This window comes from Mya arenaria, chromosome 2, assembly GCF_026914265.1.
Source record: "Mya arenaria isolate MELC-2E11 chromosome 2, ASM2691426v1".
Lineage (NCBI taxonomy): Eukaryota > Metazoa > Mollusca > Bivalvia > Myida > Myidae > Mya > Mya arenaria.
The window spans coordinates 60780026-60805495 of record NC_069123.1 but is presented as its reverse complement, the minus strand read 5'-3'; the positions used below and the strand labels follow the sequence as shown (position 1 = coordinate 60805495).

Below are 25470 nucleotides of genomic sequence, written 5' to 3'. Positions count from 1 at the left end.
TCCAATGGCGTCAATTTTATCTTGTTTGCAGAATATATATTTGAAAATCACTATGCAACTATGCCTTACAACGATATAAAGTGTGTGGTTCGTGATCTCATCTTCACAGTCCTGTTGTGTGGGACACTGTTCGTGTGTCCGTGCGATGGGAATCATGGAGTCAGTGTTATGGAGATAGTGCCCCTGGACTTTTGTTCGTTTTTCAACAACCGAGCACCAAGTCCACAGCCTAATCTCCGAAATTGCACCTGGTTTAAGAAAAACAGCTGCTGTACGCAAGAGGAAATTGACGCCACGTTTGGAACAGTAAAGCCTTTGCCGGGCAGCACGCCGGAGTGCCAGAGGTAAGCAATTGGATTCAGGGTTTTCTGGGGTACAGAACGGTAACATAACACTTAAAATGCAAAGCAGTCCATTATTCGTCTGAGCAGAAAGCGATAGCGATAGATGAATTATTAATAAACGGATAATATCAGTTGCTTCTATCTGTTAACTTGAACGCATAAAAATTAAGTAAGCATATTTCAATAATGACAAATTAATTTAAGGTTGAAATTTGGAGAGTTTAGCCAGATACACTAGTTACTTAAATGTACATAGTCTCTAACAACCTTTATGTTGGTTTATAATTGGGAATAACGAACTGAATTACTGGTTGCATTAGGCCACTTGAAAACTTTTTTTATAAACCTTCTGATTTTTTAAGAACTTTGTTCGAGAATTAGTTCAAGAAACTTTTAAAGCATAACCATAAATATTTGAATGCAGACAACTTTAACTCCAATATGGTTCCCATTTGCAGATCGAAAGGCCGTGACACGGATTCGATCCCTGAAACCGGCGTAATAAGTTGTAGTGAGTGTGCGTGCCGTGCGTTCGTTTTATTCTTATTTAAAATGCGTATGAAATAAAGTTATCTTAAAATATACAACATTGATACTTTTTTTGATGTGCTACATTTGCAGTAACACTAACTTATTGAAATGCTACATTTGCAGTAACACTAACTGATTCAAATGCTACATTTGCAGTAACACTAACTTATTGAAATGCTACATTTGCAGTAACACTAACTGATTTATATGCTACATTTACAGGTACACTAACTGCTTGATGTGCTACATTTGCAGTAACACTAACTGCTTGATTTGCTACATTTGCAGTAACACTAACTGCTTGATGTGCTACATTTACAGGTACACTAACTGCTTGATATGCTACATTTACAGGTACACTAACTGCTTGATGTGCTACATTTACAGGTACACTAACTGCTTGATGTGCTACATTTACAGGTACACTAACTGCTTGATTTGCTACATTTACAGGTACACTAACTGCTTGATGTGCTACATTTACAGGTACACTAACTGCTTGATTTGCTACATTTGCAGCAACACTAACTGCTTGATGTGCTACATTTGCAGTAACACTAACTGCTTGATGTGCTACATTTACAGGTACACTAACTGCTTGATATGCTACATTTGCAGTAACACTAACTGCTTGATATGCTACATTTACAGGTACACTAACTGCTTGATGTGCTACATTTACAGGTACACTAACTGCTTGATGTGCTACATTTACAGGTACACTAACTGCTTGATTTGCTACATTTACAGGTACACTAACTGCTTGATGTGCTACATTTACAGGTACACTAACTGCTTGATTTGCTACATTTGCAGCAACACTAACTGCTTGATGTGCTACATTTGCAGTAACACTAACTGCTTGATGTGCTACATTTACAGGTACACTAACTGCTTGATATGCTACATTTGCAGTAACACTAACTGCTTGATATGCTACATTTGCAGTAACCGTAACTGCTTGATGTGCGACATTTACAGGTACATATAATGAATGATGTTCAACATTTGTAGGTACACAAATTACTTGTTGTGCTACATTTGAAGGCACACAAACTGCTTGATGTGTTACCTTTGAAGGTACACCAATTTCTTGATGTGCTACATTTGCAGGTACACAAACTGCTTGATGTGTAAGATGTGCAGATACACAAACTCCTGAATGTGTTACATTTGAAGGTTCACCAACTCCTTGATGGGTTACATTTGCAGGTACACACAGCGATTGATATGTAAACAAACTGCTTGATGTTCTAATTACTTGATGTTTCACATTTGCAGGTACACAAACTGCTTGATGTATCACATTTGCAGGTACACAAACTGCTTGATGTTTCGCATTTGCAGATACACAAACTGCTTGATGTTCTACATTTGCAGGTACACAAACTGCTTGATGTTCTACATTTGCAGATGCACAAACTGCTTGATATTCTCCATTTGCAGGTACACAAACTGCTTGATGTATCACATTTGCAGGTACACAAACTGCTTGATGTTCTACATTTGCAGGTACTTAAACTGCTTGATGTTTCGCATTTGCGGATACACAAACTGCTTCATGTCCTACATTTGCAGGTACACAAACTACTTGATGTTTTGAATTTGCAGATACACAAACTGCTTGATGTTCTGAATTTGCAGATACACAAACTGCTTGATGTTCTACATTTGCAGGTACACAAACTGCTTGATGTTCTGAATTTGCAGATACACAAACTGCTTGATGTTCCACATTTGCAGGTACACAAACTACTTGATGTTCCACATTTGCAGATACACAAACTGCTTGATGTTCTACATTTGCAGGTACACAAACTGCTTGATGTTCCACATTTGCAGGTACACAAACTACTTGATGTTCTGAATTTGCAGATACACAAACTGCTTGATGTTCTACATTTGCAGGTACACAAACTGCTTGATGTTCTGAATTTGCAGATACACAAACTGCTTGATGTTCTACATTTGCAGGTACACAAACTACTTGATGTTCTGAATTTGCAGATACACAAACTGCTTGATGTTCTGAATTTGCAGATACACAAACTGCTTGATGTTCTACATTTGCAGGTACACAAACTGCTTGATGTTCCACATTTGCAGGTACACAAACTACTTGATGTTCCACATTTGCAGATACACAAACTGCTTGATGTTCTACATTTGCAGGTACACAAACTGCTTGATGTTCTACATTTGCAGGTACACAAACTGCTTGATGTTCCACATTTGCAGATACACAAACTGCTTGATGTTTCACATTTGCAGATACACAAACTGCTTGATGTTCTGAATTTGCAGATACACAAACTGCTTGATGTTCTACATTTGCAGGTACACAAACTACTTGATGTTCCACATTTGCAGATACACAAACTGCTTGATGTTCTACATTTGCAGGTACACAAACTGCTTGATGTTCTACATTTGCAGGTACACAAACTGCTTGATGTTCCACATTTGCAGATACACAAACTGCTTGATGTTCTACATTTGCAGATACACAAACTGCTTGATGTTCTGAATTTGCAGATACACAAACTGCTTGATGTTCTACATTTGCAGGTACACAAACTGCTTGATGTTCTACATTTGCAGGTACACAAACTACTTGATGTTCTGAATTTGCAGATACACAAACTGCTTGATGTTCTACATTTGCAGGTACACAAACTGCTTGATGTTTCACAAATGCAGGTACACAAACTGCTTGATGTTTCACAAATGCAGGTACACAAACTGTTTGCTGTTCTACATTTGCAGGTACACAAACTGCTTGATGTTTCACATTTGCAGGTACACAAACTGTTTGATGTTTTACATTTGCAGGTACTTAAACTGCTTGATGTTTCACATTTGCGGATACACAAACTGCTTGATGTTCTGAATTTGCAGATACACAAACTGCTTGATGTTCTACATTTGCAGGTACACAAACTGCTTGATGTTTCACAAATGCAGGTACACAAACTGCTTGATGTTTCACAAATGCAGGTACACAAACTGTTTGCTGTTCTACATTTGCAGGTACGCAAACTGCTTGATGTTCTGAATTTGCAGATACACAAACTGCTTGATGTTCTACATTTGCAGGTACACAAACTGCTTGATGTTTCACAAATGCAGGTACACAAACTGCTTGATGTTTCACAAATGCAGGTACACAAACTGTTTGCTGTTCTACATTTGCAGGTACGCAAACTGCTTGATGTTCTACATTTGCAGATACACAAATTGCTTGATGTTTCACATTTGCAGATGCACAAACTGCTTGATGTTTCACATTTGCAGATGCACAAACTGCTTGATGTTCTACATTTGAAGGTACACAATATGCTTGATGTTTTACATTTGCAGATAAACAAACTGCCTGATGTTCTACATTTGCAGATACACAAACTGCTTGATGTTCTACTTTTGCAGGTACACAAACTGCTTGATGTTTTACATTTGCAGATACATAAACTGCTTGATGTGCTACTTTTGTTGGAACACAAATTACATGATGTTTAATATTTGATGGTACACAAATTACTTGATGCTTAAAATTTACAGGTACACAAATTACATGATGTTTAACATTTGGTGCACAAATTACATCATGTTTAACATTTGCAGGTGCACAAATTACTTGATGCTTAAAATTTACAGGTACACAAATTACATGATGTTTAACATTTGCAGGTGCACAAATTAGATGAAGTTTAACCTTTTGCAGGTGCACAAATTGCTTGATGAGCTATATTTGCAGGTGAACAAACTTCATGACGTTCTACATTTGCAGGTACATAAAATGAATTATGTTTACATTTGCAGGTACACGAACTACTTGATGTGCTACATTTGCGCGCCGTTCCAGAACAAGTTTTACCGACAGGAGAAGCTGACGGTGTGTGAGGAGTTCTGTAATGCCTGGTATGCCGCCTGCTCCTCTGCTATTCTGAAAGGTAGTTACAAAAATTAACAACTGGCCGACAAATAGTGGCGATTTCAAGTAGTATTTATTAGGTGCCTTTAGTTTTGGTATAAACTATAAGAATTTCAAAGTGGTCTCCGTAAGTATCAATTAAATCTCGTACGTGAATCCAACCAGGGTATCTGTAATGGTATATTCCTTGTTTTAGCCACGTCGACAGTGACGCATTGGCAACTTGCATTTTAGTGCGACTTTTTCTATACTGACACGTATGTCTCATCGAGCGAGGTGCTTCTTATTTCTCTTTATCTACGTCGTTATATAATTAAATGCGCATATATCACGTTTATCATGTGTTTGGACCTTTTACAAGTAAAAATGGTTACATTTCCTTGCAGGCTCGGTTATAGGCAGATTGTACACGAATGGCCGGGAGTTTTGTGAAAAGCGGAACTACCAGTGTGAACCCATGGAGAGCCAAAACTGTTTCACCTTTGACTCCGCCCTTGACAACACGTCCGGTGCGTCTCAAAACCATGTGACTTTCGTTGTGGAGTTTTTATTGGCAGCAGCATTTTTACTGAACTTGAAGCCATGACAGTCGGTTTGATATTACTTCTGAATTATTTTTTTCAGTATTAGGTGGTGTATTTTCCGATTCATTGTTAACTCATGTACATTGTTATACCATAATATATTTGTGGTGATTGTCAAGTCGTGATAATATGATGCATTTGAAACTATGTCATCCAATTTATGTTTACAAAAAAGTGGTTGGAAGAGAAAATACATATAAATATATGTATTCGTTGTAAAAAGTAGATCGACAATTGAACTATTATGAATATTGAACCTATATTTTCGAATAGATGCACAATTAAAGATAAGTTTGAATCATAATCAATAACACTGTGTTCTTTTTATTTCTTTTTCGTTTTGTCTGTTCTACATCTTTTTCGGAATAACCCGTACGAAATGATCAGGCGTCAACCAGCTGGTTGACGGGCGTCAAAGAGGCGTCAACCAACTGGTTTATGCCTCGACGTGTGTAAAACCAACTGGACAAGAGCAGGACACGTCAAATTCTTGCCAAACCAGGCGTCATTTTTCTCAGTAAAGGAGGCGTCATTTACAAACCAAGCGTCAAAAGGAACTGTAACAATTGTTCAGCCTCTAAGTATTGAGGCGTCAATTTCAAACTAAGCGTCAAAAGGAACTTAGGAAAAATTAAAGCCTCCAAGAAACTTAAACAACTATGGAATTATCTTTAATGGTACATTAAAGTTTCATTTTTTTTATAATTTTCCACGGGAATACAGAAAGAAATTGCCACTCAAGGTGACAAAAGTCTAATAATTGTTTCCCAATGTGATAAAATTACAAGGGAATAAAAAATGAAACTGGAAAATCATTGAAAAAATACTGTTCTCTACTGTATATAAGCATTATGCATAAGAATTTCTTTTGAAAATTATTCATTTCAAAGTAACATTCACATTAAAACCACATTCTGCATTTCAAACTCTTTTTAATTTGACTTAAATTGAGAATGATTTTTAATTTCTGCTTAATTTCAGAACTTATCTTTGACAAATTACTATGATGAAGCTTGAATAAATGATCGCATACAAAAAAAAATCATTATTAATATTTATTAATAATATAATATATTTTTTGTTGTAATGTTTCTAAATTTATAGATTTATTTTGTTATGTTAAAAGTAGCAAATAATAAATTCATAGCAATAAACATTTATATTTAGAAGAACAGTAAGCATTATACTGCTTAAAAGTTTAATACTGGTAGTGCTTCCAAATTTCTCCCTCCATGAGTCCAGGTATATAACAGCCTGGGCTTATCAGTCCATTCAAAAGTCAGGCAATAAAGCTTCCTGAAGGGTTTTATCTAAGCCAATCAGCATCAAGTAAACATTCATCTGTGTAGGAAATTCAAATGTATGGAGAATAATCATGTAAACATATGGCGGTTTCTGAAGCTCATATTTTATGTGGATAAACCTTTTTCCTTATCATTTGAAAGGTAAGAACAGTTTCAACATGTATCTTTAATACTATTACACAGTAAAAAGAACATAAATACAAAATGGTTTGTTTTTAAGTATAATGTTTTTGCAATTATTTATCTGGCAGCATTTTATCATTCTGTATATTGCTCCCTGAACCTCTATTAACACAATGTCCCAATGGGATGTTTTGAAACCTGGTGATTGTTACAAATACAATGTGTTTAAGCATATGGATATATGCACGATTTCTATTACATGAAAGTATAAGCTGCATTTAACTTTATATATACTCTTCTTTATACAGTGTTAAGCCTGAGCATGATCTTCACTTATTTATTGATGACCATGTGGGTGTGTATGTGTGTGCCTAATGATCCTATTTAATTACCATAGATGACCAATATTGTGTCTGTGACAAAGATGAGGATCCTGTGACCAACAAGATTTGATGGGAAAGTTGGAAAGCTAAAAAACATGCTAAAAACGGTGGGTTGCTGACTGTTATTTCATTTAGTTTCACCTTTGAAACTTTATTCTTATTATGATTTACAAATATAAATCCATGTAGGCATGAGGTAATTTAAACTATGAATTATCTTCTAACAATTACATCCCTCTTGTAATTATAGCTATAGATCCGGAAATCATCATTTGAATAAATACATTTAAATTTATTTTAACAGATTACGTTCCCAGATAGTGCAGAAAGAATGAAGCAGAATCACCAACAGCAGCAGAACTAAATCGGGCGATAACGGAACAAGGTTCATTCTGTCAAAAACATATTAAACACAGAATATGAACTCTTAAAACAATAAGTGATAGTAAAAATGTGTAAAAAAAAACATTTTCAGCTGTGCCTTTATTAAGAAAATATATTAAACAATGTTTTATTGTCCTGTTTTCCGAACTATAAATTGTTCTTAACTCAAACTGGTTGTGTTCAAGTAATGCCAATTTTTGACGTCTGTTATTTTTTTGACGCCTGGGTTTTTTTGACGCCTGGTTTTTTGACGCTTGTTTTTTTGACGCTTGGTTTATTTGACGCCTGGTTTTTTAAAAACCAGCTGGAATTTAAAACCAGCTCATTTGCATAATGTTCGCATATAGACGCCTCTTTTCCGCTTGGTTGACGCTTGGTTTTAAATTTGACGCTTGGTTATCCATATGAGTGCTAGATTTAAAAAATTTAAAACCAACTGGTTTTAGTCTGATTTTGACGCCTGGTTTCCTGCTCACAACCAGGCGGTTAATTTCGTACAGGAAACTAAACGAACTCGTAAATCAGTTATACAAAGCACAGTCGCATTGCCATTTCGCACTGAAGAGACATCTAAAATATGGCTACGGAAAGTCAGTTCCAATTATTCAAAGAATGTCTGTCATCTCGTTGCTGTTGCGAGCGTAATTTGAAGCCACGAGTTAAATTGACGGGTTGAGTGAAATCAATGCAATCTTCACATGTATGGCTCAGTAGTTGCTTGCAAGTGGTACGTAAAAGAGTACGCCAAATCGCTGATTTCTTTGACATGTGAAGATGCCTGTTGCACTTGATGGTGTTTTGGCAAAGCAGATGCTGCGATCATCTAATGCTGCAAAACTTATAAATACTGTGTTTTGTAAACAAGAGTAATGTATGTTGTTGGTTTGTATTCTTTCTTTTGTAAATCGATAACTCATCCTCAGCTCGCATATATGTATGTATATTGAATTTTGGCAAAATAACTTGCTACCAACACACCTTACAATAATAAAAAATGTACATCTAAAATTATACATGTGACATTTTGTGTCATTTCAGAAATAAATCAAAATGAATCCGTTACAAAAAAACTTACATTTTCTAGATCATAATTCATTCATTATTCATGTGCCATTTTAATTGTAAAATCATGAAAATCACAATAAACGATAAAAGTTATACTTCCTAGATTCACTGCTTTATTGTATGAATAAATAACTCATATAAAAATATAACTGACTACGTATTTACGATTATCACCAGGTATTTACACTGCGTATACACTGCGTACGTACCAAGCGTACATACAGGCGGACTACAAGCTATGACTATTTCACTTTCAGCTGTATTGAACATTACATTTTTTTTCAAAATTCATGATTAAATTAGTTCCATCACATACATGTTTAAGCGGGATAAAAGTCGACCCCTGATTACCGAATACTCAGTTGATATATTTCGTTTGTCGTTTTTCTGTCTTTACTGCTAAATAATATTACGAATAAACTTAGAAAAACGTACGTGCTTGTCGACAGTAAACAGTGTTTGTATACCACTTGATTACTTACGTCATATATACTACGTCGGAAGGCAACATTTTGCTTAAATTGTAGACACTTTTCTTTTTCTCAGTCACTATTTTAAATGAAACAAAGGACAGTCTATGCCGCTTAAATGTTCTATTACCGGAGTTTGATTAGTTTCCTCAGACGCTTCGGCAACTCTGAGAGAGAGAGACGGACAGACCGAGAGAGGGCGAGAGCTCGGATTTCGTTCAGGGTCTGTTCCTGAACTTAAAATAGGAGCTAGTGGTGTAACTTGGGTGTGCATGTTTGGACGCGACTCCCATCCCAACTAAACAATATAATTATGAACTTGGTATTAATGAGTTCATGATCTTGCTTTATATCAACAACAAGCTTGAATGGCATGGTTGTTCTAATTGTGTTGCATCGGTGTTGGAGGGTATTCCTTTCAGGAAACGTCGAGCATGTCGGTGACACTGCTTGTTCATGTGTAGTCGTTATTTTACGAATGCTGGCAACTTGGTTAATGTGGTAATCAGAGCGATGGCACCAGACAGCAACGGTACGTCTTTATGGCATTATATTTGGCGTTTGGACGACTTTCGGTCGATTGTATAATAGTTATGCCTGATGAAGACATGGTGTAGCATGCCTCTTGGTGTTAAGATGTCAACATGTTGTGTATGTTGTTGCTCCGTGGGTGATATGAGAAGAAATAGTGACCGTGGTGAACAATCAATTAGGCATGGCTTGTAGAGTGGAGTACATTGCCTCATATTCTGCTTATGAAGCTCGGGTGTTGTGGGCAGGGTCTCACTTCTTGGAAACTAGTCACTGGGTCTGATTGAAAAATATGAAGTTCACCATTACACCAATTTAAACATCCTCGGCACCCCAGTATGATACGCTGGGATGCCGAGGATGCAGTTTGAAACTCAACTGCATAATTTGTTTGGACAACTGTTGTGCATGCTTTTCTTATGTTAAAAGTGAATAACTTCTGGTTTTGTTCGTGTTTTCCTAGAAGAAATCAAACACGATGTGTAAAGACTGGTACTCTCATTCTGTTTTCACCTGCTGATCCGGATTGGCGCATACCTCCGATGTACATGCACTGTATGAGTATATAGAGGGTGAGTTGGAACCAGCTTTCGATCTATTATTTAAAGAAATACGTGTAAATGGGTTCAGTTTAGTTAGGTAAAAGCAGTATTGAGTTTAATTAAAATAACAATGGGCAATTATAAATATATAAACTAGACAGACGATTGTTCCAGAAATATGATTGTTTCAGAATGAGACGTTATAACTGAATTAAGATATTGTACGGTTAAGTGTTATTTAACGAAAAGTGGGGATTTTCCCAAAATGAGAATAGTGATTTCGTAAATCTTCTTATTTCGATTTTCGTACTTTTCAGAAAATTTCGTCAGGAAGAAAAAGTTAACTAAATACAGTCCTGAAGAAAACGCTCGTAAGTTTTCGGTTACACTGCTGTGATTCTGTATAGTATCTATCCAAATATAAACTTGTTTACCAATTTGTTACTAAAAATAGCAGCTTGTTCAGGAAGGTAAATCCCCTAAAATAGGATTAGTAAAATTCTTAAGTTGATATTTTAAAATGATTCATTTGAACTAGATATTTTCGTTTAATGCTTAACTGTTGGAATAGATTAATAAGACTTTATATACATTAGTAAAAAAGTGTGTTTTGAATATTGAGTTTACCTGGCACTATGGTTATATCACTTTCAGTAAACTGGTAAAGACCAAATTGATTTAAGGAAGTTATATGCAACCTTAAGCTGGCAGTAAATATTTAAAGCTTTCACATTATTATTCTCAGGTTACATGAAGAAAACAATATCGGAATATTAAAGAAATCTAATTGGAAATAGACAGTAGTCCTAGGGTTCCGGCAGTCCTAGGATAATGAATGGAGGAATGGAGCTGGACTTTGAAGGTCAGAAACTCTTTATAAATAGTCTTAATTTTGATAAACTCTGTGTTTTAAATTTGACCATTTCAAGTCTTTGTAATAATGGATGATGATTATCATCTTTTGTAATAGCACCCCTCAAGGATCATTTCAAAAGATTTTATTATTAACACTAAATAACAGGAAATTAAATTACTGATTATGGACATTTTCCATCTGTACCTGTCCATTATGATTATTTGTCAATCAAATTATAATTTGTGCTCAAATCAAGCTTCAGCGTAGAAAAAACACACCTGAAAATGAGCAATTTATCAGCAATATTGAGAGTTCGACATGTCACACCAAAAAGACCACAATTATTAAAGCCGAGAATTAATGATATTTTATGTGACTAAATGGAAAAAAGAGTCAATGGTTAGTTATGTGGCAATAGAAAAAAACATAATACCTCTGACAGTCAGGAACATTATTATATCTTCTTTTTTTGTTATTTCATAGGATTTAAATGAGTTAGTTTGAAATGTGAATTTGTTCTTAAAATAAGCATGCATAATAATCTTATCATATTGATTTTTAGATCAGGGGCAGAAAACTTTTCCTCTGAAATTTCCTTAAAAAATATTCAGTATTTTAAGTTATTGAGGAAAAAACTTTCATTTCCGGATGAAAAGGGGTCCCTGTACAATTATTGGTTCAATAACATTTACTTTTTTCTTCAGAAAATGGCCAACCATACCTGGAGATAGTTGAGCAGCCTCAACAGCGTGGTTTCCGGTTCCGTTATGAATGTGAAGGTCCAAGCCATGGAGGATTGCAAGGAGCCAGCAGTGAGCGGTACAGGAAAACTGTGCCTACTGTCAGGGTATGTAGTATGGCTCTTATTCTTTTTTGTACATGATATATTAGACAAACAAGTTGAAGATTGAAGTAAATATGATGATAAAAAAACAAAACAAATGCCTTTGTGATTATTACCTTTTGTATATATCACTTTATATTTTTGTTTTTTTGAGCTAAACCCTAACATCATGCAGTGTATATACATATATATATCCTGACTTTTTTTATTAATCCTAATTTAGATCAAGAACTACACAGGAGCAGCCAAGATGACAGTTAGCCTGGTAACAGATGAGCCCTCTCCGAAACCCCATGCCCACAAGCTGGTGGGCAAGAACTGTACGAGCGGAGCCTGCACTGTGGAGGTGAAACCAGGAACGGCACAAATAGCGTAAGTGTCAAGTATTTTATCTTCATTTTTAAAGGCTTTTCTGTTTGCTGGAAAAGGTTCTTAATATGCGTTATAGGGCCTATATGTTTGCTGGTTTGATTTATCTATTAACACATGACATAATTGAAAACATTGCTTAAGATGCTGGTCTAGTAGTATATGCAATATGAATATATGTTTGTTATGTTTGCAGTTTCCCAAACCTGTGTATCCAGCATGTGACCCGGCGGAAAGCAGGGGATGTCCTGGAGGAGAGGATCATGGCTGCCATGATTCTTGCTAAGCAGATGGAGGACGGCGATTTCTCATCCACCCCACAACTCTCAGGTAGTGTAGTCAGTGACTTACCAGTCATAAGTGCTTAGTTAAAAACTATTATTTTTATTTTTTCATCATTTTAAAATAAGTTATTGCAAAATCATATTATTTAAGCTAATTTGCAAGATTTTAGGCCGGAATTTAGTCCTGTAGTTACTTTATTTGCCAAGTTGGAATAGTCAGAGAGTATCCACATATATGTGTATGATGCCTGGTCAACTTAGCTTGAATGCATCAGGGTCAGGTATACAATAAGGTCGGCTCAATGTGAAGCAGTAAGCCATTACAGTATGAGGAATTAAAACTTAAACAACAGTTCCAAACATTATTTGAAAATTTGACAAAAAATACATTTTTGGATGATAATTGATGATTTTAAACTGATGAATAAACACAGTTCTTTAGAACTAGTGGTTACCTGTTGATGTTTAAAAAGTGAATCAAATACTATCTTTGGCTTTTGCTCTTGATTTTGTTGTAGACCTTTAATAAATAAAGGTTGAAGGCCAACTGAAAAGTATTTTTTAGGTCAATTTTCAATAATAATGAAACTGTAGCAGCAACACTATATTCATCTTTACTTAATTACCATCATCCTCTGTTTCAGTGAATACCATATAAGGTACCTGTCATGATGTTTTTTTTATTTTTAGTGCAACATTAATTTACATATAATGTGGATTATGGGGTTTTACTTTAAATCCCAAAAAAATCCTCCCATATCATGTGTGAAACTGAATCTTAATGCCAAGCATTTAATTTTACCCACAATGTTACCCATTCTCATATCAAATATCAGTTACACAGGTGCAAAGTAATAACATGTTTGTGGTAAAGTTATAAGTGATGCAGCAAAATAAGACTTAAATTGTGAAATGTTATACATAACATGTATGATACATTATTTTAATCACAACTTCTTATTGCAAAATTGTCTCTCTGTCCTAGTACAGAGCACCGGAAGAGTCATTCATATTTGATGTCGTTTATTTATGTTCATTACAACAACCTTCTAATTTTTTTCCAAGAAGAAACTGAGCAATTAGAGTGTGTTTATTCTGATTCAAAACAAATAATCTTTGAATCTGCTTTGTATAACAAGCAGTTAATGGTTATTTTCCTTAATAAATTGCTCTTAATTTATATTCCTTGTTCAGCATTTGAGCCATAATTTGTGAGTGCTTTTGTTTAAATAACCTTATTAAGAAGGAAAACATTAGCTTGAATAATACGGTGAGTTATGACTCAATGTTTCCTTGTCTGTAGTGTGTATAGCGTCTGTCTCCTTTTAAACCAATTGATGACGACAATCTTAAGATTCAATAACACTTTTAAAAACAACAATAAAACCCTTGTCTTATTGCCTCAGTTTTCAGACAAGTGTGAAGAAAGACAGTAAACCCTTCTGCGCTATTTGTCTATTACAGTAACAAGAAATGTCTAATAAATAATCAGCAGAGAATTTAAGTGTTTAATTCAAATAGGCCAATTAATTTAAGTCTCATTATTTCAATCTGCATGAAGTTTTGGTACTTACATTGGCAATTAAGAAAGAGTTTTGAAGCATATAATTAAGCTATCAAATTTTTGCTTTATTATGCCCCCCTTCGAAGAAGAGGGGTATATTGTTTTGCACATGTCGGTCGGTTGATAGATCGGTCTGTCGGTAGGCCAAAGGTTGTCCGAGTGATAACTCAACCATTCCTGGATGTATGGTCATCAGACTTGACATGAAGGTTGGGCCTGACCAGTAGATGACCCTATTGATTTTAGGGCTCATCGGGTTAAAGGTCAAGGTCACAGTGACCTTTAATGGTAAAATAATTATAAAGCTTGTCCGAGTGATAACTCAACAATGCCTGCACCCATGACCCTCAAACTTCACTTGGAGGTTGGGCCTGACCAGTAGATGACCCCTATTGTTTTTGGGGGTCATCGGGCCAAAGGTCAATGTCACAGTGACCTTGAATGGTAAAAGGTTGTCCGAATGATAACTCAACAATGACTGCACCCATGGCCCCAAAACTTGACTTGGAGGTTGGGCCTGATTAGTAGATGACCCCTATTGATTTTAGTGGTCAAGGTCAAGGTTACAGTGACTTTGAAAGCAAACTTGACAATTCCTGGACCTATGGTCATCAAACTTGACATGAAGGTTGGACCTGTCCAGTAGATTACCCCTCTTGACTTTGGAAGTCTTCTGGCCAAGGTCAAGGTCAAAGTAACCTTTAATGCTAAAAAGTTAACAAATCTTCTCCCAGTGATATCTCAAAAATGCCTGAACCTATAATCATCAAAGTTGGGCCTGACCTTGAGGTGACCCTTATTATGCCCCCCTTCGAAGAAGAGGGATATATTGCTTTACACAGGCAAGTCGGTCGGTCGGTCCGTCGGTAGACCAAAGCTTGTCCGAGTGATAACTGTACAATTCCTGGACGTATGGTCATCAAACTTCACATGAAGGTTGGGCCTGACCAGTAGATGACCCCTATTGATTTTGGGGGTCATCGGGTCAAAGGTCAAGGTCACAGTGACCTTTAATGGTAAAATAATTTTAAAGCTTGTCCGAGTGATAACTCAACAATGCCTGCACCCATGGCCCTCAAACTTGACATGGAGGTTGGGCCTGACCAGTAGATGACCCCTATTGTTTTTGGGGGTCATCAGGCCAAAGGTCAAGGTCACAGTGACCTTGAATGGTAAAAGGTTGTCCGAGTGATAACGTGACAATGCCTGCACCCATGGCCCTCAAACTTGACTTGGAGGTTGGGCCTGACCAGTAGCTGACCCCTATTGTTTTTTGGGCTCAATGGGTCAAAGGTCAAGGTCACAGTGACCTTGAATGGTAAAAGGTTGTTCGAGTGATAACTCAACAATGCCTGCACCCATGGCCCTCAAACTTGACTTGGAGGTTGGGCCTGACCAGTAGATGACCCCTATTGTTTTTGGGGGTCATTGGGCCAAAGGTCAAGGTCACAGTGACCTTGAATGGTAAAAGGTTGTCCGATTGATAACTCAACAATGCCTGCACCCATGGCCCTCAAATTTGACTTGGAGAATTGGCCTGACCAGGAGATGACCCCTATGGTTTTTGGGGGTCATCTGGCCAAAGGTCAAGGTCACAGTGACCTGGAATGATAATAGGTTGTCCGAGTGATAACTTGACAATGCCTGCACCCATGGCCCTCAAACTTGACTTGGAGGTTGGGCCTGGCCAGAAGATGGTCCCTATTGATTTAAGGGGTCATTGGACCAAAGGTCAAGGTCACAGTGACCTGGAATGGTAAAAGGTTATCCGAGTGATTACTTGACAATGGCTGCACCCATGGCCCTCAAACTTGATATGGAGGTTGAGCCTGGCCAGGAGATTGTCCCTATTAATTTTAGGGGTCGTTGGGCCAAAGGTCAAGGTCACAGTGACATTGAATGATAAAAGGTTGTCCAAGTGATAACTCAACAATGCCTGCACCCATGGCCCTCAAACTTGACATGGAGGTTGGGCCTGACCAGTAGATGACCCCTATTGATTTTAGGGGTCAAAGGTCAAGGTCACAGTGACCTTGAAAGCAAACTCGACAATTCTTGGACCTATGGTCATCAAACTTGACATGGAGGTTGGGCCTGACCAGTAGATGACCCGTATTGATTTTAGGGGTCAAGGTCACAGTGACATTGAAAGCAAACTCAACAATTCTTGGACCTATGGTCATCAAACTTGACATGAAGGTTGGGCCTGCCCAGTAGATGACCCTTATCGACTTTGGGGGTCATCAGGCCAAGGTCAATGTCACAGTAACCTTTTAACGCAAAAAAGTTAACAAATCTTCCCCCACTGATATCTCAACAATGCCTGAACCTATGATCATTAAGCTTGACATGGATGTTAAGCCTGACCAGTAGATCACCCTTATTGATTTTAGAATTCATAGAGCCAAAGGTCAAGGTCACAGTGATCTTGAATGGTAAAGGTTGTCCGAGTGATAACTCAACAATGCCTGAACCCATGGCCTTCAAACTTGACTTGGAGTTACATCTGACTTGTAGATGACCCCTTATGATTTAAGGGGTCATCGGGTCAAAGGTCAAGGTCACAGTGACCTTGAACGAAAAAAACTTGTCTTGTGATAACTTGACAATGCCTGCACCCATGGCACTCAAACTTGACATTTAGGTTTCTGGTGACCAGCTGATGACTCTGGATTTTGAGTTCATAGAGTCAAAGGTCATGACGGTCATAACACACTTTATCCTCACACTTTAATAGTCATAATCTTAAAACAGCAACAAATCAGCTGTCATTTCGGTCCATGCATATTTCATTCAATTGTCCATATAATCCTGACAACATGGCGCTCAGGGGGGGCATAATGTTTGACAAACATCTCTTGTTGATTTTAGGAGTCATTGGGTCAAAGGTCAAGTTCACAGTGACCTTGAATGCGAAAATGTTTTTAGTGATAACTTGACAATGCCTGCACCCATGGCCCTCAAACCTGTTTTGGAGTTGTGTCTGACCTGTAGATGACCTCTTATGATTTTAGGGGTCATCAGGTCAAAGGTCAAGGTCACAGTGACCTTGAACGAAAAAAAGCTTGTCTGTGTTATAACTTGTTAATGCCTGCACCCATGGCCCTTAAACTTGACATTTAGATTTTTGGTGACCAGCTGATGACTCCTATGGATTTTGAGGTCATAGAGTCAAAGGTCATGGTCATAAAACACTTTGAATGCTCATAATATTAAAACTGCCTCAACGGCATCCAATGTCAGCGACAAATCAGCCGTCATTTGGTCCATGCATATTTCATTCAATTGTCCATATAATCCTGACAACATGGCGCTCAGGGGGGGCATAATGTTTGACAAACATCTCTTGTTCAAAAAGTTTTAAGCTGTCACCTAAGGTAGAACGCAACTCTGAACTTTTTATGCTATTGATTATCATAGTACTATTCTACTTCATTCTTAAAAAACTATAACAAAGGAAGTTGACAATATTGACAGGTCTTTATAAAGATATTGTTTATCAGTAATGTCACCATTATCAGCTTTGTGTTTCACAATTATTTCTAAATTACTGTCATACACCTAGCAAAGATGGTTGTTACATAAAGCAGTATCCTGAAACAAATGAATAAGGAGATACTTTCTTATTATTGGTTAATTTCTACATTCATAATCGTCTTACAAACTGCATTTTAAGGCTATTTCCAAATGTGCCAAATGTATTGTTAATGTATATGTAAAAAAGCTGTTCAGATTCTTACTTATACTGGGGTGTTCTTAGCGTAAACTTAAAGCCAATAAGGTAGTCAATTTAGCTGCTAATGTGATTTGAAAATGTTGATAAACAAATATATCCAAGTCTGTGTTGGAAATGAATGTTATGATGTGAAAGCAATAAAACAGGCTGTATACATGTCACCTCTACCTTCCTATCTTCCTCCTTTCATATCCCCAAAAACTGTCCTTAAAATGCCCTAGTTTCCTTATTCAGCTATTTTACATTCTTGTATACCAGAGTGAGGGTGCTATGCATACTTTTATTATTGTCAAACCTCTAATGAATGAGAATGTTACATTACTTAAGGGTGTAAAGTTTCATAACATGCAAGCGCTATAATCGAAGTTTCCTCCATTTGACAAAGTAGAAAGAGTAGTGTGTAAGGGTTCATCCTCCAGTGATGCTCAAGGTCTGCAATGTGCCCTTGTAGGGGTTAATAAATATGTCTTTATTTTTGATGTCACTTAGAAGTCTTCAGCCACGCATATAGCGAGTACAAATACCATCATGTATATGTGTGTTTACAGGTGAGGAGTGTACAAATACCATCATGTATATGTGTGTTTACAGGTGAGGAGCGTACAAATACCATCATGTATATGTGTGTTTACAGGTGAGGAGCGTACAAATACCATCATGTATATGTGTGTTTACAGGTGAGGAGCGTACAAATACCATCATGTATATGTGTGTTTACAGGTGAGGAGTGTACAAATACCATCATGTATATGTGTGTTTACAGGTGAGGAGCGTACAAATACCATCATGTATATGTGTGTTTACAGGTGAGGAGTGTACAAATACCATCATGTATATGTGTGTTTACAGGTGAGGAGCGTACAAATACCATCATGTATATGTGTGTTTACAGGTGAGGAGCGTACAAATACCATCATGTATATGTGTGTTTACAGGTGAGGAGCGTACAAATACCATCATGTATATGTGTGTTTACAGGTGAGGAGCGTACAAATACCATCATGTATATGTGTGTTTACAGATGAGGAGCGTACAAATACCATCATGTATATGTGTGTTTACAGGTGAGGAGGGTACAAATACCATCATGTATATGTGTGTTTACAGGTGAGGAGCGTACAAATACCATCATGCATATGTGTGTTTACAGGTGAGGAGCGTGATCAGGCTCGAGCTGAAGCTCAGAACTCGGCAAAGACAATGCAGTTGAACGTCGTGCGGCTGTGTTTCCAGGCGTTTCTGCAGGATGGCCGTGGTGGACTTACCGCCCTTCCCTCAGTTACATCAGACCCAATCTATGATAGCAGTAAGTGGCCATGCATACACAACAATATCTACTTCTCATGGTATTTATTAACCTTAAGTCTTACTATATATGGTGTGTTGTTCTGTCATTGGTTTCTTTATTTAAGTAATTGTAATCTAAGCATGTTTTAGTCTCTTTTATTGGCTTGAGAAAACCATCTTGACCATGTTTGTTACAATTTTAAACTGTTTCACATTGTTTTATCAATTTTTGTACATTTTTCCTCCACCTGTACAGAGGCTCCGGGAGCAAATGCCCTGAAGATTTGCCGGATGGACAAGTATAGTGGCTGCTGTACTGGCAACGATGAGGTCTTCCTCCTCTGTGAAAAAGTACAAAAAGGTATATACATGTATTTACATGTACTTATTATTTATATCCATGCATGTTGATTTGAAACCTTTTTATGTGGTAACTTTAGGCATATAAATTAACAAAAGTCCCGGATTATCCCTTGAAAAAGATCAAGTACCAATGAGTTCTGTGCTATACAGTATGTTATATATATTGAATTCTGTTTTTGATCTATGTTGCATACGTTTAACATTTACATAAAGGTATAAACACATTTTAGATGTGAGTCAGTTCATTGGGTGTAAGATTAGTCTCCCCTTGCTCAATAGCTATTACAGTTAAGAGTCAATCATTTTCTTTATGAGGATGGTCAAATGGCGTTCCTGTGAAGCTCAGATGCGCCATTATTGATGATAATTGGTCCTTTGCATTATCTTTTACCTGGTTTTTTGCATTATTTCTTTCAGTGATACTTAACATTAGACATCAATTTGTTGTAGAATTCTTTGAAGTAAAACGAGGGGAGGTAATTTAGAGATAATAGTGCATAAGATAAGATAGCACCTAACATTAAAAGATCTTTGAGCTCAGAATCTGGCAGTGTTTCTCATAGCCTTCTGGTACTGTAACTACCCATGAACATGTATATAAAATAGAAAGAGATGGTATATAAAAACATTTAATAGAGGTAATATATCAATTATATTTATTAATATCACAGTAATCATCAAAATCTTTCTACCTTATGTTCAAAACTTCAATATTTACACCTCAACTTCCATTCCTTAAATTTACTGCCTTTCGGCAATTGCATTTATCAATCGATGAAAGCAACATCTTTGGATATGTTCGGACCGCAATTCATCACATAACAATATACATGAAAACTATTGATCTTGTTATTGTTTGTATTGTGTCAGAAGGTCCCGTAAAATATAAATCAACATTTAAGAAACTGTTAATTTATTATATTTTAAATGTTTTGTTGACATAAGTGTTTCAATTTTACATTTAAATGTGATTTCAAGTGGTTGATCTTTTCCCACGTTATTGTGACGTCATTTAAAAAAAGTTTCCGGTTACAGTCGGGTCGTTCTTTTTACCGAATGGGTAAGAAAGGATTACTGAAACTTTTTCTTAAATGAAATGAAGTATCTTTTTAACAATTATTGAATGAAATAATGAACTAATGGTGTAAATATAAGTAATGAATTGCGTGGTTGATGTCATTTTCAGGGATATGAACACAATTGGGCTGGTCAGAGTATGCGTGGAGTCGGACTCCACACACATTGACCAGCCCAATTGTGTTCATACCCCGATAATGACATCAACCCCGCAATTCATTCCTTAAATTAGACATATTGATTTTGATTGATAAAGTTATATTTTAAAGCAGGTGAGGAACAACAAGATGGTGCACTAAATTGGGTTGTTTTTATATGTGCACTAAGATAATTATTCTGCTAAAACATTGATATGGTTATTTTCTTTATTTTAAAATAAGATTCTGACATCTGATTAATATATTTCTTAACAATATAACCATAACAAAATAACACCAATACTTCAGTTCCTTTTTAATGTTTTTTTAGCGTGTTTGCATATCAAGCGCAGCATAATGAGATTATGTTGTTAACTCATGTTGTTTTTTTTCAATTGGAATTTGAGGGTGTTGTTTTGCTGTTTTAAAAAAAGGTAGGAATTGTCTACAACAGCTTCATATGACAACTTTAAATGAATGTATAAGCTTTTTACCAGAAAATGAGATTTTTATGAGAAATTCAAAAGATTGTTGTTCTGTCCAAATTTCAACATCATCTATTTCTACCACATGTTTTGGTGATAAAAACCGGATTTTTACAAAGTTTAGTTCAGATTTGTTTGTTATTTTTACATTTTACTAAAAAAACAAAAGTGCATTCAGTCACAAAATATAAGAGCTACCACCAAAACATTTACATACAACCCGGGTCGCCTTTTTCAACCATGTGCTCCTTCTTAGCATTTTACTGTTAAAACAATCATGACACCAAAAAGGCAATGAATTTAATTGATTTCTCTTACAGTTTCTTTAAAAGAAAACCTTAGTGTACATGCTCTCAAAATAATATAACACGCCATTTAAATCAGTTATATGCAGCAGTAACGATAGCAGCATTCCCCATCACCATGGTTATTTTGTAGTCTTGGATAAAGGAGTCAGCAAATAAAAATTATCATGCAAGATTAAACTCTTCAATGTTGTGTCTCTTCTATTTGCAGATGACATAATGGTGCGTTTCGTTGAGCAAGATGTGGGTGGTGGAAATGTTCTGTGGGAGGCGTACGGCCATTTTAGCCCCCTTGACGTCCACAGACAGGTAAACACTAGACTAGTGTAATGGGATAGTAGTAGTAGGTACTAATGTCACTTATTTTTTTGAATCCATTTTTGAAATAACAAATATTTAAGGACTTGAGAATCACTTGACCTCATTCAAATTGAAGGAATATGATGCTTATTCCACAGTCAAACAATGAATTGTGATTTGTCCGCAGTTTTCCTCTGATCTCATGATTCCAGAGACCAAGAAATATATATGAAATATTTTTATATTATTGTTACTGATTAAAAAATAATTGGTTTAACTTTTATTTGTTGTTAGTATTTTGCTTTAAATATGAAGTCAGGAGAACCTTCAGAAGGGTTTCTAAAAAATTGTGTCTGTGGCAGGGTTTTTCACCCTCCTTGATCCTAATTTGGGGTCAAAATTGCACCCTCAATCCTATTGCCATAATGGTTTCAGCCCTTCAGCTGCTGGTACACTCCTAGGTAGCAATTTTGTTGACAGCATACCTGCTGTAGCCATCACCTTTAACTTTCACTAGCAGAAAACCTACTGAAACCACTACTTCAAAACTTGACCCTAGTCTTCTATCAGCAAGAACCAGCTAAAGCCAGAACTGTAAACCTCCACCCTACTGTTCTACCCCTGAAACCAGCTGAAGCCATAATTCTAAGCCTTCACCTTGTTGTTCTACCACTGGAACCTGCTTAGGGCACTATTTTAAATCTCCACCCTAATGTTCTACCTCTGGAACCTGCTAAGGCCATTACTTTAAACCTCCACCCTAATGTTCTACATCTGGAACCTGCTAAGGCCATTACTTTAAACCTCCACCCTAATGTTCTACATCTGGAACCTGCTAAGGCCACTACTTTAAACCTCCACCCTAATGTTCTACCTCTGGAACCTGCTAAGGCCATTACTTTAAACCTTTACTCTAATGTTCTACCCCTGGAACCTGCTGAAGTCATAACTTCAAACCTCCGTCCTAATGTTTTACCCCTGGAACCTGCTTAGGCCATTATTTTAAACCTTTACTCTAATGTTCTATCCCTGGAACCTGCTGGAGTCATTACTTTAAACCTCCACCCGAATGTTTTACCCCTGGAATCTGCTTAGGCCATAATTTTAAACTTTCACTCTAATGTTCTACCCCTGGTACCTGCTGAAGTCATAACTTTAAACCTCCACCCTTATGTTATACCCCTGGAACCTGCTGAAGTCATAACTTTAAACCTCCACCCTAATGTTATACCCCTGAAACCTGCTGAAGTCATAACTTTAAACTTTCACCCTAATGTTCTACCCCTGGAACCTTCTGAAACCATTACTTAGATCGTTGGCATATGCCCTTACATTAAACCTTTGGCCTAATTGTATACCCCAAGAACCATTTCTTTAAACATTTGCCCTAATGTTCCACCCCTGAAACCTGCTGGAGCCATTTCCTCTGCTGAAGTCATTACAATAAACCTTTGGCATAGTGTCCTACCCTATAACCTGCTTAAGTCATTACTTCAAACCTTTGGCCTAATGGTCTTACCCTAGAACCCACTAAGGCCATTACTTTACAGCTTTACACTAATGTTCTACCCCTGTAACCTGCTGAAGCCATTACCATAAACCTTTGGCCTTGTGTCCTATCCTATGACCTGCTCAAGCCCTTACTTTAAAGCTTTGGCCTAATGTGCTACCTCTAGGATCTGCTCAGATCATTATTTAAACATTTACCCTAATGCTCTACCCCTAGAACCTGCTGAAGTCATTATTTAAAACCTTTGGCCTAGTTCCTACCTCAATAACCTGCTGAAGCCATAACTGTAAACCTTGACCCTAATGTTCTACCCCTAGAACCTCCTTAGGCCATTATTTTTAACCTTTTCCTTATTGGTCTACCCCTAGAGCCTGCTAAGGCCATTACTTTAAACCTTTAGCAAAATGTTTCACCCCTAGAACTGGCTGGAGCCATTACTTTAAACCATTGCCCTAATGCCCTACACCTGGAACCTGTTGAAGCCATTACTTTAAACATTTGCTCTAATGCCCCATGAACCTGTTAAGTCCGTAATATTAAATCTTGCCCTAGTGCTCCAACCCAAGAACCTGCTAAGGCCATTACTTTACACCTTTGTCCTAATGTTCAACCCCTAAAACTAATTAAGGCCATGACTTTAAACCTTTTCCTCAGTGTTCTACACTAAGAACCAGCGTCTTTGCCCTAAAGTTCTACCCAAAAATCTACTTTAAACCTTTGCCATACAGACGAATACTTTTTAAGAAATAATGGACAATTGTCCAAGTCGTAAACAGTCTGAAATATAACACATGCAGGGTGTGTTTATCAGCACAATTGTGTGAAACTGTAATCAAAATATGAAAAAAATCTGTATTTTGAACAAAATGACATAAATATATTAAGAGAACCCAGTATAAATTGGTTTTTCCTAGTTACTGAACCAAGGAATTGTCAATCTGTAATTGTTCCCTGGACAAGATAATGCCCACATGTATTTTGAAACCATTGAATGCTTAAGTTGAAACATACATGTATTTTAACAAAAACTCTGTTGTAGTGACCTGTATTTGTTATGTTTAAATGTTATTGTCTAATTTATATATTTATATTATTATATTATTATGTGTATTTTATATAGACCTTGTATCTATGATTTCTGTACCAGAAATTGTCTGATTGGTAAAGATTCTTTTTTAACATGTATTACTTTTAATGGTTATGTTGGCATGTTATGGATGGTAATTAGAAAATATCCAAATGTGTAGAAAACTATATTATTAACAAATGCACTCAGGTCTGTAATACTCTGTGTAAAAGCATTGATTTGGAAAGTGGTTTCCATTTACATTCCCATGAAGGATGTTGTTATTTACATAAGGGGAATGTTCTTCTTGATAACTATTAAAGTATTCATCTTAAATTGGTTGGTATTAAACAAGAGTACTTCTATACAGTACAGTAAATAAAAGGGAATTCCCAATATGCTTCAGGCATGTGTGACTTGTGTTTCAAAGTGTAAGTTATAGTATTATTAAAAAACCAGTAAGATTATAAATCAAGTAGAACACTTGGTTTCCTGAATTGTTTTTCTACCCTCTTTATAGTTTTTTTTTTCACGCTAATTAATCTTTATTGACACAAATTCTGATCTATTCATTTTAGCCTTTGTTTTTAAGAAAATGTTTTAGGAATATATATTTCCATTGTCTGCAAAGCTTTGAAAAGGGTAATATTTTAAATCCTTGATATGGAATAAGGTCGGCCACAAACCGCTGAGTTAAAATGACTTCAGCATTTTTGGGTAGATTGCCAAGTATTGTTTGTCTTCTTGTCATATGATAATACTTGAATAAATGTAGGGTTACAATCATTAAACTGCACTAGTCAGAACCCAAACAAAGTAAAAGGGGAAGTTTAAAAAACCACCATGCGGGTAATCACCCGGCTTGGTAATGGTGGTTGGACAGCTAGATAGAGATAGGTCGTAAACAAGATCACATATTTGTTATAGAAAAAGTGACAGGATCAAAAGGTTAAAGGATTAATTGATTAAACGCTTATGTGGTAAAAAGATATACTTTGCATTAGTTATTTTTTATTTTTTGTATTTTATTTTTATTTTTATAAAGATACGCTGTATGTAACAAGCCGCATGCTTACATAATTCAGATATTTTATA

The 25470-nt window shown here is 36.4% G+C and overlaps 2 protein-coding genes across 2 annotated transcripts in view; both read left to right on the top strand.

The window, feature by feature from the left end:
* Nucleotides 1-5722, top strand: LOC128225176 (uncharacterized). Its single transcript, XM_052935232.1, has 3 exons — nt 1-344; nt 4695-4825; nt 5193-5722. The coding sequence occupies exons 1-3, from the start codon at nt 61-63 to the stop codon at nt 5390-5392; spliced, it is 615 nt and encodes a 204-aa protein (XP_052791192.1). The 5' UTR covers nt 1-60; the 3' UTR covers nt 5393-5722.
* Nucleotides 5723-10424: 4702 nt separating this feature from the next.
* Nucleotides 10425-25470, top strand: part of LOC128203874 (nuclear factor NF-kappa-B p100 subunit-like) — a 33397-nt gene continuing 18351 nt past the window's right edge. Inside the window, exons 1-8 of the mRNA XM_052905354.1 lie at nt 10425-10563; nt 10938-11054; nt 11753-11895; nt 12116-12264; nt 12458-12591; nt 18996-19151; nt 19389-19493; nt 21711-21808. Of these exons, the coding sequence (XP_052761314.1) occupies nt 11024-11054; nt 11753-11895; nt 12116-12264; nt 12458-12591; nt 18996-19151; nt 19389-19493; nt 21711-21808 (816 nt within the window). The 5' untranslated portion in view covers nt 10425-10563; nt 10938-11023. The remainder of the gene's footprint in view (nt 10564-10937; nt 11055-11752; nt 11896-12115; nt 12265-12457; nt 12592-18995; nt 19152-19388; nt 19494-21710; nt 21809-25470) is intronic.

Bases quoted from the DNA above. Each gene is read 5' to 3' on its own strand.
- LOC128225176 (XM_052935232.1), top strand. From the start codon at position 61: ATGCCTTACAACGATATAAAGTGTGTGGTTCGTGATCTCATCTTCACA. The intron at 345-4,694 runs GTAAGCAATTGG...TTACATTTGCAG, and splicing joins AGCACGCCGGAGTGCCAGAG to GTACACGAACTACTTGATGT. The intron at 4,826-5,192 runs GTAGTTACAAAA...ATTTCCTTGCAG, and splicing joins CTCCTCTGCTATTCTGAAAG to GCTCGGTTATAGGCAGATTG.